Genomic DNA, 15,486 nt, shown 5'->3' on the forward strand with positions numbered 1-15,486 from the left:
CATAAAGATCTGGTCCACTGGACCAAAAAGTTTCCCCAGAACTGGTTTTTTTGGGGGGAGGGTTGGGTGGGATGGTGGTGGAGGTAAAATGAATGCATAACTTTTTGAAGAAATACTAGGACTTGGAAACATCCAGTGGAAGATTCAGGACAGTCAAAAGGAAATGATCTCTTCAAATGGTGCATACATGAACTATGGAACTCATTCCCAGAAGATATAGTGAAGGCCACCTTTAAAGGGAGATTGGACAAATTCATGAATAAGCCTATCAAATGGCCACTAGTTATGATGTCAGCCTACTACCTCCAGTACTGCAGATGGTATACCTCTGAATACCAGTTGCTGGGGAGCGTGATAAAGAGAGTGCTGTTGCACTCAGGTCCCATTTGTGGGCTTCCTATAGGCATCTGGTTGCCACTGTGAGAAGAAGATGCTGGTCCAGGTGGGCCTTTGGTCTGATTCAGTAGGGTGCCTGTATTCTTATCAAGAAATGTAAGATAGGTGCACAAAGAGATACACAGAATCATGTTTATGGAGAGGAAATTGTCATGGCAACAGGAAAGGTCTCACAAGTATTTTAAAAATAGCAAATTAACAAGACCCATTTATGAAATCCGAAATCCATTCTTTTATGAATACACTTAAACACTTGCCTGGCCCCCTGCATGCAGAAAATCACAAAACTGGGTTGGACTGACAGTTTATCAAATCTCTGGCTGAGATCATTTTAAGCTGTTAGTAAATTTTAGAAAACACATTGCATTAGACCTATTTTGTTTACAAAATATCTTCACACCATTATGTAAAATAGTTTGCAAAACTACAACTATTCTAACTTTTAGCCTAGTCTAGCATAGTGATTCGCATTAATTAGTCCTGAAATTTTATGTGGGAATTTCCATTAAAACCCAAGTTTTTGTCTTTCAACAGTCCTATAAATCTGCAGTGGGATACACTTTTCTGTTTAGCAGCCCTTTTTAATTATTGAAAACAGTTAACAAACCCAGTCCAGTTCTTAGAGAAGGTCCAATAATCCTATCCATGCTTACGTTGCAATAAGCCCTTCCAAATACATATTATTTTTGAGTCAACATACATAGGTTAGGCTAGAATGTTCTTATAATTCTTTCTTTTTAGAAGATACTTACATTCATGAGATAATTCAAACTGGAAGACTGGCTCATCCTAAAGTTAGCCAGTGGCTTTATAATCCTGCAACTAAGAGTTTGTGACTGTTACAAATGCATTGACTTTTACCATCCTCAAGAGCTTGTCAAGATACTGTCCCTAGTTCTAGTAATAATTGTTGCAATCTGCCATACTTATGAAAATAGCAAGCAAATTTATACAAACAGATTTGCAAAATAGAACAGGCACCATGCTCATAATGTACTCCAAATGCGGCTCTCATTGCAGAACATCCCTGGTACTAGAATCTAGTAACTAGATCCCTAGATTGCTATGTAGTTTTATTTTTAACAGCTTGCTTGGTAGCCACAGGCAACCAGGAAGTCCACAAAGACAAGAAAGGCGGCTAGCAGAAGGACAGAATTCTCCATTCCTCCTTCACAAGTCTGCTCAGCTTCCAGGCTAGCTGTGTTTGAAGTGAACCCCATTTCTTAGTTTAGAGTATATGAGCACCACTGGGCCATGGCAGATGTGTGAACATTTTTAATAAAACAATCCTCCCTTTCCCCACTATTCATCCTCTTTCACCTTCAGTTTAATCTTTGTAATGCATCTGGCTCAATTAAATTAAAGGATGAATTAGATTAACAGATACCCAGCAGTGTCTTTTCCCACGTGTGTTCATTCTCCAATCCACATCAATAGCACTCCATTCATTAAAATTCACAATTTAATATTTTATTTCCAGATATTTAAAGTTGTTATAGTTACAATCTCTGCACAGTGTGCAGCAAAACAACTACAATACTCAGGTTATGCAAAAACATGGCACGGAACAGATCTTTTTAAAAGCCATTATACAAACTCAGCCTGGAAAGTAACAAGCAAGTAAATATCACAGGTTTTATAGCATCATAAAGCAGCAACTTGGTTATCTGAAACTCACAGTTTGGTTCTTGCCTATCTACAGTAAAGGGTGCAATATTCAGACACTGAGGTCCAGCACTGAGGGCCTTCTGGCGGTTCCCTCACTGCAAGAAGCAACGTTACAGGGAACCAGGCAGAGGGCCTTCTTGGTAGTGGCGCCCACCCTGTGGAACGCCCTCTCATCAGATGTCAAGGAAATAAACAACTATCTGACTTTTAGAAGACACCTGAAAGCAGTCCTGTTTAGGGAAGTTTTTAATGTTTGAAGTTTTAAACTGTTTTTAGTATTCAGTTGGGAGCCGCCCAGAGTGGCTGAGGAAACCCAACCAGATGGGCAGGGTATAAATAATAAAATTGTTGTTGTTGTTGTTGTAATTTTATTCTCATAACATTGCCCAAGGAAGATTAGCCTGAGTTATTATGACTCCCTCATGCCTACCTAGAAAGACATAGCTGAACAGGATATTCTTCACTGAAGACAACGAGAAAGCCCTTTTATACATGTAGGTCAATAAGTGAAGTTAAACCCTTATATACTTGATTAGACTCATATGGATCAAAGCTATTCCTGCTGAATGTGATTGTAACACCACAGGAGAGGAGGGTTTGTTACCTCATGATGATGGCCTGATTCAGTTCTATGTTTAAAAACTGAGGAGGGGTACACCAATTGCCACCAAAGAGAACTTCTATGCTGCAAAATAAGGTGCCGCTTAGTTACAATATTTTTGAAAGGCATTGTCTGCAATGTGTCCATGGGTGAACATACTTCAAGGAACAGGAGGGTGGGATAGGAGGCAAAAATGTAATGTATTGGCTCAGAAGCATACTAGGGTGCCAAATCTGCTTCCCACAATGACTGGCACAAAGCAGCTTTATTGGGCACAGCCAAGTCTTCTTCTCAGTTCCTAGCTGGAACTCAAACTAAAACTCATTTCACATATGAATGGATGGGGTCCAGGACTGGCAGTGGCTTACAGTGCAATCCCTACATGACTACTCAGAAGTAAGTTCCTCTGAGTTCTGGGCTTTATTTCCAAGTAGGTAGGTGTAAGATTGCAGCCTCAATCAGGCAAGAGATCTTCAATCCATGGCGGACAGTGAAAATGTCAGCTCAATGTGCAGTGATGATAAAACATGCCAATTGTGTAACTAGCACAATTCTACACAGTATATAGCATAGTAAGAACATATATAGGGTATGTTGCGTGTCCTACATTTTTTCCTAGGTCAAGATTCTTTCCCCTGCCCCCAACATAGAATGATGCGTTCAACATAATGGAAGAGATTTCAAATTTAGCCAGGGGACAGAAAAAAACTTTAAGAAGGGCTCTGTTTAAAACAGAAGTAATTAAACTAACTGAGGAGAAGGTCACACCACTGAGTCATTTAAATTCACACCACTATGCCATTATAGGTAGAATAAAATAAAGCTCTCATCCCTGGAGTTGACATTTTTTATTGAAATAATTTTAATTAACGTTACATTCTGTCATAACTACACACTGCTGAGCATCTTTCATCACAAGACACTCAAGTCATATTATATGTACATACATAGTTTTATGTAAATTCATGGGTGGCTGCTTTTACTTTCATAAAGACAAGAGCTCTGGAGTTAAAATCATTGCCAGAACAAATTATGATGTAAGTGCGTATTTATCTCTTTATTTCACAAGATTTATTCACTGCTTGAGTGTAATAAAAACATCAACTATTTACAATTTTTAAAAAAATTAAAATCAACAGTAAGCTAAAAACCAGATTAAAACACATGTCAACATTCCACTCTTTACGAAGAATTGATTTAACTAATCCGTGTCATCCAAGAATACACGGCCCCACCACAACCCTCTCCACCAAGTAAGTATATAAAAGATTACCCCCTGGAGGTATATTAAGACTGGGACACACACCTCTTTAAAAGGGATCATACGAAGCCAACTCCCAGGGGCTTCTGCCCCCACAATAAAATATTTTAGGGGGCCGGGGCCCTCAAAGTTGATGAGCATTGCCATTCAAATGGTGTCCATGTGCCACATCATGTGATCATGTGATCGATTGTGCAGGGCGGGGCTTACCTCCCCCCTCCCACCACCACGCTATTTTATTCAGGTTGGCACCCCTGAAAGGGATTATTAGTCAAGTGTTCAGACAGCCACTAGCCTTCCTAGTTCCAAAGAAATAGCAACTCAACATTCTTAGCCCTGGGCAGCAAGTCTGTAGATCACCCCCTCCCAACTGGGAGCTATGTAGACTATGTGTACTTCTGCCCTTGGGGATGAAGTGGGTTTATTCATTAGATTCTATTTTCACTTTTCATCTGAAATCCTCAAAGCAGCTCACAACATTAATAAAATGGAGCTGAATACATTAGAAGCCACACACTTCAAACAAACACCTGGTGATTTCTTCGTCTGCCTCCTCCCTCCTGCATTGCTGAGGAAATTTGCTCTTAGATTGGGAAGTCACATGTCCCTATTTTGTCCATTATACAAGAAGCACAGCCATTCTTTGTGAATGTGCAAACCCTCCCAATAGCTAACTTTCTCAGAAATGACTTGTCACCTCAGTTTTAATATCCAAAGTATTTGCGATCAGATTCTCATAGATTTCTTGTTTCAAGATGCAGAGAACACAGTGGGTTCAGTTTATTGCATATTTTAAAAGACGCACCATACTTTAACAGATTAACATTTTGTAAAAGGTTGGCTTCAGTGGCTTAGCAGAGATACCACAAATGAAGAACTGAATTGAACAATCCATTCCTCGGGATAGCTCAGTTGGTGCAGCATGAGACTCTTAATGTCAGGGTCGTGGGTTCAATCCCTACATTGGGCAAATGATTCCTGCATTGTAGGGGGTTGGACTAGATGACCCTTGAGATCCCTACCAACTTAACAGTTCTATGATTCTGTTCTAGCCAAACCTCTAGTACAGGTTTGATGCTAGGGTACACTGAAAAGAAAATGTGAGAATTTCTATATACTTTCTAAATTATTATTACTGTTCTATTATTATCATCATCATCATCATCATCAACAACAACAACAACAACAACAACAACAACAGAGGACGAGATGGTTGGACAGTGTTCTTGAAGCTACCAACATGAGTTTGACCAAACTGTGGGAGGCAGTGGAAGACAGGAGTGCCTGGCGTGCTCTGGTCCATGGGGTCACGAAGAGTCGGACACGACTAAACAACTAAACAACAACAACATTATTATTATTATTGAATCACCTCTAACATGCATCTGGAGGTGATTTACAAATATATGATAAAAGCAGCTAAAATAGTACAAAAACATATTGCTAGAACACAAAGGTTGTTTTAAATGACTGCAGCTTCCACAACTGGGTTCTTGTATTGGTACAAATGCACAAGAGAGGTAGCTAGATATGACAAGAGCTTTGGATTCATATCCCAGACGCTTTAAATATTCACATTGTGGCATTTCCATCATTACTTTTAAAAACAAGTGAAAGACATTGAGTAAAGTACAAGCTATTAATTCCTGTTTCAGCATATGGAACATAAATGTGCTTTTACTCCAAGAGGCGGAAAATTTTGATGCAACTAAAGTGACATTCTGTTGCTTACTTCCCTGTGACTGTGCTCAGAGGTGAAAAATGACAGAAAAGCAAACAAGTATTGCTGATTCAGTCTGTACGGTGCAGTGTGTGTGTGTGTGTGTTAACGACACCTTTGTAAACATACAAAATAGCAACAGTGTTTCATTTTGTAACAGAATTAAGAAAAAAGCCAGATCAAACAAAAGGTGAGTCATGCTGAAGAAGGCAAGGCTTTAAGGTAGTGTTTGAAATCAGCCAGGTGTCAGGTGCATTTTGCACCATTTGCGACCAAGTGAAGATGCCTGGGTGCCAGGATAGTGCCTGATATCTCCACCATCTGGAGGTGCATGCCTGGGGATCATTGGATCTTGGCGGTTTTCACACGCTAATACCACATCCTGGAGAATTCTATCAGTTATATTTTATCTGCACAATTGGAATGAATTTCAGGAACCTAAATGCTTTTTCTGTGCAGCCTGAGTAGGAGCAGTGAACAATGTTATAGTTAATTGTTACAGCTTGTCTTCGTTTACCCCAACCCACTCCCCTGCTCACAGTATATATATGGACTGTCCTTGGATCAGGTAGTCATCTGAACTAGCCAGATGTTTAATCGATAATCAGTCACAGTCAGTCCATCATTTTAAAAATAAGATTTTAGAGCTGTCTTACCCCCAAATGGCAGCTAGACATTCTGTTTTGGCGGCTGTAACTTTGCTTACAGGAACCATTTGGTGCCTAGCTAATACATCTGAGTTTCTAACACTACTTTAAGGTGGCAATCCTATGCCTAGTCTCTTAGGAGTGAGTTTTCAATGAACACAATTGAGATTACTTCTAAACCACCATGCACAGGATGAGGCTGCATGCCCCCTCAAAAGAATATAAACCTTTAAATATCCCTGAAAATTAACCTTTAAAACAGCATACAGAAACAGATTTTAGACTGTAATGGAAGAATGAAACTGTTTTGACCCTTCAAGTAGGACAAACAAATAAATAGAAGAAGAAGAGTTTGGATTTGATATCCCGCTTTATCACTACCAGAAGGGGTCTCAAAGCAGCTAACATTCTCCTTTCCCTTCCTCCCCCACAACAAGCACTCTGTGAGGTGAGTGAGGCTGAGAGACTTCAAAGAAGTGTGACTAGCCCAAGGTCACCCAGCAGCTGCATGCGGAGGAGCGGAGACGTGAACCCAGTTCACCAGATTACGAGTCTACCACTCTTAACCACTACACCACACTGGCTCTCTAAGGAGCATCTCCAGTTCTTGATAATGGAATTTGTCTCAAGCTTAGTCTACATCACAGGGTGATTGTGAGAATAAAGGGGGTGGTGTGGGACAAAAAGGATAATGGGTGCTAGTGCACAATGGATTAAAGAGAAGCAAACTAAGACCTATATAGGGACTTAGCCACTTGCATTGATAGGTGCATCCCAAGCTAAAGACTTAATGGTAGAGATCCTTTAATGCTGCTACTACCAGCAATTTAATAATAATAATAATAATTTGTACCCCACCCATCTGACTGTGTTGCCCCAGTCACTGTGGATGACATCCAACAGAATATACAAAACACTACACAACATCACACATTAAAAGCTTCCCGATACAGGGCTGCTAATATTATTGCTGATAGTGTGCTGTGGAGAACCAATTACCGCTACATGTATTGCTTCTGTAGAATACAAACTGGATAAGTGAGAGTTTCTTTTTTTCTCTCAGTTCACCATTCAGAGACCAGTAAAGTTACCCAGGAGAACGTATTTGATATCTCGGTAGGTCCAGAGTCCTCCAAAATCCACCCACAGCTCAAGAGAACCCACAGAGCCTATTCTGCAGCAACATCCTCTGGCTACAAAGCAATTTACAAGGTGGCAACACACCACACACACACAAAATATATATAATGCAATTTTAACAACACCAACATCTATTAACACCTCGTTTCGCTCAACACTCTACAACATAATGACAGCTGGTCACCTCGCAATCAGAAGGGGCTCTGCCAGCTCTCAGTTTAGAAGGGGTTATTTATCATTTATGCATTCAGTCATCTTTTTGACTATCACTATAATTTATTTCTCACTTATTCGGAGTCAATCTAGATCAGCATTGTCTACACTGACTGGAAGCAGCTCTCCAGGGTTTCTGACCAGGGTCTCCCCCACTCTACCTGGAGATGCTGGGGCTTGAACCTAGAATCTTCTACATGCCAAGCATGTGCTCTGCCGCTGAGCCACCATGACCCTGCCCCACTACGCAGCATCCTTTTCAGTGTACTGTTTAATTCCCCACCATATATTCTCCCCAAAAGTATATACAAGTGGGTTTACAAGTCAAGGCATCCCAGCTGAGAGAAAATACATACAGGTGAAACTCAGAAAATTAGAATATCGTGGAAAAGTTCATTTACGCCATGATCATCACAATCATTACAAATAAAGGCTTGACATATCTCGCTTTGCATGTCTATCTCATATATTAGTTTCACCTTTTAAGTTGAATTACTGAAATAAATGAACTTTTTCACGATATTCTAATTTTCCGAGTTTCACCTGTATGAAACTGCATGCCTACAGGTGTTTGGGGGAAGAAAACAGTTCATCCTGTTGTCAGATGGTCACTTTTGTTCCAACCACAGGTAGAAATGCAGTTTACTGTATGGATAGAAATCCCCTTTCTGCAGCTCCATATCAGGAAAGCTAGTTTTCACTGAATATTTGCTCCTGTGCAGCTATAAAAGCTTGTAGCTCCTTTCAATAGCCTCACCCATGAAACATTCTGAAGATTCTTCAGTTTTGCTCTTCCCTCAGCCCTCCTTTTTCTGTTCAGAGCTGATCAAAGAAGCTATACGGCTCCTTTTCCCACTCAAGAGGAATACCGGTATGTTTCACCCCTTGAAAAAGTTCTACCTCTTCCTTCCTGCATACATAAAACCTTGCAGGCTAGCATTGGAAGAGCGGCCCCTTCCTGCATGAGAATTCAGCGAACAAAACAAGCCGGGAAGCCGACAGTGAGCAGTTTGTCCTGCAGGTAGGGGATATGCTAACCCAAAGTTGCTTCCACCTCCCTTTGTCTGTAAATATCCCAACAAGATTGGCAGACATGGGGGTTGCAGAATCAGCAATGTTATCCTTGCGGTTTCAGGATTACGTCCTGGAATGCAGACTGCAGCCCTGAGCTTCACACTCAAAACACCAATACTGTATTGATGATCATTACCATGGCTGCAGGCATAAGAAGAAACCGATCGGCAGCAGCTTCAGGCTAGACAAAAGAAAGCACTTCTTCCCACACGCTCGCATCATTAACTTGTGGAATTCAGCGCCACAAGTTGCAGCGACGGCCACCAGTTTCGATGCCTTGGACAGAATTTCAAGACCTATTCCTAATATGGAGGGCAAGCGCTATCCATGGCTAGTAGTCAGGATGGCTATAGGAAAGCTTCCGTGTCCAAAGACAATGTACCTCGGAGTAACGCTCGCGGGAGTGAGTGTGCGTGCGTGTAAAAGGTGGCAAAGAGCAACAAAATGAGATTGCACTCAGAGCCTGCTTGTGGGCTTCCAGAAGGCACCCGTTGCGTCACTTTGGGAAAACAGGATGCTAGACTTAGATGGCTTTTGGGTTTGATCCAGCAGGGTTCATCTTAGGTTGAAGAGGGGGGAAAGAAGCCCACCCTGTCCCCGATCCCAAGCTGCGAAAAGGCAACGTTGTCCAAGGAGGCTCTGTGGGTTCATTTGCCCATATTAAGCACTTTCTTCCCGCCAGCTTACTTGCGTCTCTCCCTCTGCCCGCCGCTCCAACAACTTGTTTGCGCTCTCACATCCGCGACCCACTTTCACATCTCCCAAGTAACCGAGAGCAGCAGGTTGCAGGGAATTAATTGGCCGCTGCTCGTCAATAAAAGTAGCCGCGAGGGCGCGAAGGCGGGTGCCTGCCTACTCCCAGGCTCCGCTCTCCCGAGGCGCTGAGAGGCGAGCAGCCACCCCGACGCCCTTCAAGGGCAGCCCCTTGGCACATGGCGCCCGCCCGGAGAGGGATCTCCCCCGAGCAGCCACAGGAACCCTCCCACGCCTTGGGCGCGCCCCATTTCCCGCCCAGGGCGCCCCCCCCCCCGGATGAGGCGCCCCGAGCTTACCTAGCCCTGGCACGAAGGTGTTGAGGAACAAGCAGATGACGGCCACCGGGAAGGGCATGTAAGGGATGGCGGCGCGAAGGGGTCCTTTCTTCTCCCGCACTTGCACCACCACGCCACCCGAGGAGGCGGCGGCGGCGGCGGCGGCGGCAGCCCCTCGAGCGGCGTCGCCGGCAGCTGCCCCGGCCGAGTCGCCTTCTTTGGGGCCGTGGTCCATGACGCCTGTTGAAGCGAGGGAGGGAGGGGGGGCAGGGAGAGGCTAGCGGGCCGCGCCCCGCGGAGGGTCTCTGCCCGGGAGCAAGGAGCCGGAGCGCCCGTCGGCGTCTGCCTGAGGAAGCTCCCCTGCGCGAGTGAAGGGAGAGCGGAGCGGCGCGCCAGGCGAGGCGCCGCGCTCAACACGCGCCCAGGCTCCCGAGTGAGCGGCTTAAAGAGACAGCGCGAGCGCGCTCCCCGTCTCCCTCGCTCACGCACTTTGCGCTCCCCCTTCTCACACACGCCGCCTCGAGCACGCCGAGGGGTCTGGCCGGCGCCACTGCGCACGCGCTTGGCCTTCCCGACGAAAAGCGCGCGGTGCCGGCCTCAGGCGCCTCACCTCACAGAAACTCTCTAGCGCGCGCGCTCCCCCCCCCCCTTTCTTCAAATGATAGAAAACATCTTGCGAGACCCACCCGCTACCTTTTTAAAAAAGCCACAGGGGAGCCATGAGTTGTTTTAAAAAAGTCAGGGGAGGGTTTATGGATTTCATAAAGGCAACTTTAATGCATTTCCCGCCATAGCCACCTAAGCATTGCCGAAAGAGAGACGCAATCCATCACCAGGAGGCGGGCTCAGATATACACAAAATTTGTATAGGTATTAATAGCTAAATGTACATGTAGATACTGTAATGTGACGAACTTTGCAGTAGTGGCGTAGAGGAAACATAGAGCTTGCTGCATGGCAGTCTCCATGTGGCAGCAGGTATTTTCAGCAGCTTCTACTTCCTTGCGTGGGTTTGTTGGAGCAAAGCAGGACATAGTAAGAGGGCTGGCCCAACCATTGACCAGAGTAAGGTGACTGTCTCAAGCAGAGGTGGATGGTTAAGTCCAGTCAAAGGCGACTATGGGGTGTGGCGCTCATCTCACTTCAGGTCAAGGGAGCTGGCATTTGTCCACAGACACCTTTCCGGGTCATGTGGCCAGCAAGACTAAACTGCTTCAGGCGCAGCTTAACAGAAACAAGAGCACATGGAAATGTCATTTACCTTCCTGCCGCAGTAGTACCTATTTATCTACTCGCACTGGTGTGCTTTCAAACTGCTAGGTTGGCAGAAGCTGGGATGGAGCAATGGGAGCTCACCCCGCCATGCGGATTCGAACCACCACCCGCCACCCTCTGTTGGAGGACAGAGCCATGTGTGCCACACAGCCTTTTCTGTACCTCCTAAGCTAGACTGCTTCCCTTGGGTGTGCTGGAAGACACCGTCCCATTGCTAGGATCTGTAGTATGGCAATGTGCAAAATAAAAAGTAGGGTATGGCCATGCCACAAGGTAAACAAAAGCTGCAGTCTCAAGCAACAAATGGGAACACATCTTAAGGTGCAGCAAAATGTGGGCAGCTATCAAAATTGCCACAGTAAAACAGATATCCTAGGGATGGGATTGACATCAGAGTAAACAAGCTTTTGATTGTGCTGCAAATTACTGAAAGTAGCGGTCCTTTGTAAGGTGGTAATGGGTCAGCATGTGCATGTATTCTGAACTAGGGTGGAGAGAAAGAATTTGAGCCTGGATATGCAAGCACCTTTGAGGTGTCTTTGTCATTATAGTGTTGTAGGCAGCTTTTTAGTCACAGAGCAATGTTGTGTTCCTTATAGCGACATAGGATAATGGCTGTTGCCATCACATTGCATGGGGTGAGTAAAAAGGAACTGGAAGTTCATCAAGGGATTTAATATGTTAGCTAAGATGTCCCAGAATATACTATTTGCTCTGGAGTCGCGCACATGCTTTTTTCCCTGGCACATATTAGAACACAAGCGTGGCCCACCTACACTTTTGCACATGAATTTTCTTGGTTTTCTCCCACACAGCGGTTCATCTCAATGCACATATACACCCACAAGGGCTCTCTCAAGGCTGTTTCACACAAGGTGGGTTTCCTATATAAATCTCATATTTCCATAAAAATTATTGTTACCTCATATGTGTGCAGCCATGTGTGATGAGTGCACATATGTCTAGTTCACTGTGAGCACATGCTTCCTACAGGAACCCACTGCAAAACTGGCTTTCCACTGGTCCCGAGGCACCAATGATGTAATGCAAGATGTTTTCTGATATGGAGGCATGTGTAAACAAAATTTGATTCATTCCTCTATTTAGGCTCAACAGAACATGCATTTGGGGGAAAGGGCTGTTTGGCAAGCACATCCTTGTGCCCATACTCAGAGCAGGGGCTAGCTAACCAGTATTATTAAATCCTTTGAGCCATTTTCAGATATTGTATATGTGCACGTAGGTGGAGTGAGATTCACATGCACTGTACATATGCCAAACTTTCATATGTTCATCTTTTTAATATATATACCGTATTTTTCGCCCTATAGGGCGCACCGACCCATAGGGTGCACCTAGGTTTTTTTTGGGGGGGGATAAAGAAAAAAAATTTATTCCCCCCCCCCAGGCACAGGGCTGGGGCGGGGGAAGCCTGAGCTTCCCCCGACCCCAGCCCCCAGAACAGGCTGCTATCCGCAAGCCTTGGGAGCCCGGCGGGGAACTTCTGCGGGCTCCAGAGGCTTGCGGATATCTGCCCGAAGCCCGGGGTACCACTGTATCTTAAAACAATAAAGAGTCTAAACTTGACAGCCTCAGACCTCAATTTTAAGGTGTTGGTCTGAAGTAGAGCTTGCATGCATGCAACTTTATACAGTGGTACCTCAGGTTAAGTACTTAATTCGTTCCGGAGGTCTGTTCTTAACCTGAAACTGTTCTTAACCTGAAGCATCACTTTAGCTAATGGGGCCTCCTGCTGCTGCCGTGCCGCCGGAGCATGATTTCTGTTCTCATGTTGAAGCAAAGTTCTTAACCTGAGGTACTATTTCTGGGTTAGCGGAGTCTGTAACCTGAAGCGTCTGTAACCTGAAGCGTATGTAACTCGAGGTACCACTGTACACACAGAGCTCTTTCCATGCAACTGTAACCTTTGGCTCCCTGTTGCAAAAAGAGAGTCCTCTGCACAGATTGTTGAAAACGCATCTTTTCCAACCTTAAGAGTAGGCACAAATTATGCAGTCCTTTGCACTCTAGCTTCATAGAAGAGTCCATGTCAGGTTTAGCAGAGGCACTGGTGGCTTCCCGGAGTAGTAAGGTGGCCATTTAAGCACTGTAGAAAAAGAAAGGAAATGCAATAAAGAGGACACAGATTTGCATGAAATGTGTATGTGCTAAAGGTATATCTATAGGTGCAGATTCAGAAATAATTACTGTAATGTAAATAGAAAAACAATAGCTCTCATCACAGTAAGGAAGACTGTCACCAGGTGATCTTTGTGCCTGCTCAGTCTGTTGTTGTGTTTCCAACAGCTGATGAGCAATTTTAACGCCTCTGCTCTCCCTTCTTAATTTTTTTTTAACAGTTAAACTGGACTTGGAGCTAACAGCTCTTCAAATAGAGGATGTTTAGAATAATAGAACTGTAGATTTGGAAAGGACTCTGAGGGTCATCTAGTCCCACCCTACGCAATGCAAGAATCTCAACAAAAGCATCCATGTCTGTTGGCCATCCAACCTCTGCTTAAAAACCTCCAGCGAAGTCCTAGGGAGTCTGTTCCACTGTCAAACAGCTTTTACTGTCAGAAAGTACTGTATTTTTCGCTCTATAGGACACACTTTTCCCCCTCCAAAAATTAAGGGGGAATGTGTGTGCGTCCTATGGAGCGAATGCAGGCTCCTTGGCTTCAGCAATAGCAATGCAAAGCCTCCGAAGCGCAGAGGGAGCGCTCCCTCTGCGCTCCGGAGGCTCCACGTTGCTTTCGCTGAAGCCTGGAGAGCAAGAGGGGTTGGTGCGCACCGACCCCTTTCGCTCTCCAGGCTTCAGGGATAGCCGCCTGAAGCCTTTGGAGTGCAGCGGAAACTCACGCTGCGCTCCGAAGGCTTTGGGTTCCTTTTGCTGAAGCCGGGAGAGCAAGAGGGTAGGACTCAAATCAATAGATTCAATTTACAGGAAAGGAGATTCAGACTAAACATCAGGAAGTACCATATTTTTCGCTCTATAGGACGCACCCGACCATAGGACGCACCTTGTTTTAGAGGAGGAGAACAAGAAAAAAAATTCTTCAGAGGGAGAGCTGCGCAGTGCCCCTTCGGCCAAGTGGGAGGAGAAATGGAAGGGGCTCCGTTTCTCCTGCTGCTTCGCTGAAGGGGCGCTGAGCAGAGAGGGGGGGAATATTTTTTCTTGTTCTCCTCCTCTAAAACAAGGTGCATCCTATGGTCGGGTGCGTCCTATAGAGCGGAAAATATGGTACTTCCTGGTGTTTAGTCTGAATCTCCTTTCCTGTAAATTGAATCTATTGCTTTGAGTCCTACCCTCCAGAGCAGGAGAAAATAAGCCTGTTCCATCTTCCATGTGACAACCCTTTAGATATGTGAAGATGGCTATCATATCTCCTCTCAGTTTCCTCTCATCCAGGCAAAACATACCCAGCTCCCTCAACCATTCATCATAAGGCTCGGTTTCCAGACCCTTGTGGTGCTCAGAACTGGACACAGTACTCCAGGTGTGGCCTCACCAAGGCAGAATAGAGAAGGGCTATGAATTCCCTTTATTTTAATGTATTTGTGGGTTAATTTTCAAGAGTACTGTGTATACAAAGAAACAATAATTTCATTGTTTCTCCCAATCCCTCTCTCCTCCCCACTCCTTGTGTCTCTGGCCACAGGAACATTATTGAGTACGGAATTCCTCATTAAATTGTTTATTGCCATTGCAATAAGTGAGTACATTATAATAGTGACACTTTTAAGACACTGAATAATGTTTTATGCAAAGTTTACGCTTGGGGAGAGGAAGCAGGAAAATATAGGGAGGTATTTTATGTGATTTCATTGTTTTTGTACGTGAAAAGTGATTGCAATGCTGCTTTCCCCAACATCTATGGACCCTAGGCACACCTATTGGTATCATGAGATATAAAATGAATCCTCCCACTTGATGGATAATTATAATTCACTACACTGCTTGCTGTCTAGAATGTTAATAGAAGACAAAAGTGTATGTTATTTGAAATAGTGACAATGTTGGTCGCAGAAGATGTGGCTGAACTTCTAAAACAAAAATCAAAGGAATTATTACAAGCATTAATCACAAACATGAATAATTGTGTAGACATGACACAAATTTTGAACCTCTCTGGTAGCAAACAGTGCAAAATGAATTCAGGCCCTCCATTCAACTCAAGGCAGTTTTGACTTAAATCATCTGCTGTGAATCCATTTAACCAATTTAAAAGATTAATTTACAAAAGAGTGTGATGATGGGAACAATTTTACAGAAATTAGAGGCTTTGTGCTCAAGTTAATTTTTGATATGGTAAAGTCACAGGGATTTTGTTAGCGCTGTACACAATCTACATGCCATGCGGTGCAGGAACAAGTCTTAGGCTTGTGCCTGTCTTTCCTACCACACAGTAGCTGCACATCCTTCTTTGCCCTGCCTTGCCACCTGCCTTCACCACCGC

General features: G+C 44.2%; 1 protein-coding gene across 2 annotated transcripts in view; it reads right to left on the reverse strand.

Annotated features, from left to right (window-relative positions):
- The window catches only part of STUM (stum, mechanosensory transduction mediator homolog), a 40,349-nt gene extending 30,016 nt beyond the window's left edge, over positions 1-10,333 (reverse strand). Inside the window, exon 1 of one of the 2 annotated variants that reach the window (XM_081854232.1) lies at positions 9,773-10,333. In XM_081854232.1, coding sequence (XP_081710358.1) covers positions 9,773-9,986 — 214 coding nt within the window. In that variant the 5' untranslated portion in view covers positions 9,987-10,333. The remainder of the gene's footprint in view (positions 1-9,772) is intronic. The other variant, XM_081854231.1, reaches the window with a different exon arrangement.
- Positions 10,334-15,486: the final 5,153 nt, after the last annotated feature.

This window comes from Podarcis erhardii (assembly GCF_964252035.2).
Source record: "Podarcis erhardii genome assembly, chromosome: 3".
Classification (NCBI taxonomy): domain Eukaryota; kingdom Metazoa; phylum Chordata; class Lepidosauria; order Squamata; family Lacertidae; genus Podarcis; species Podarcis erhardii.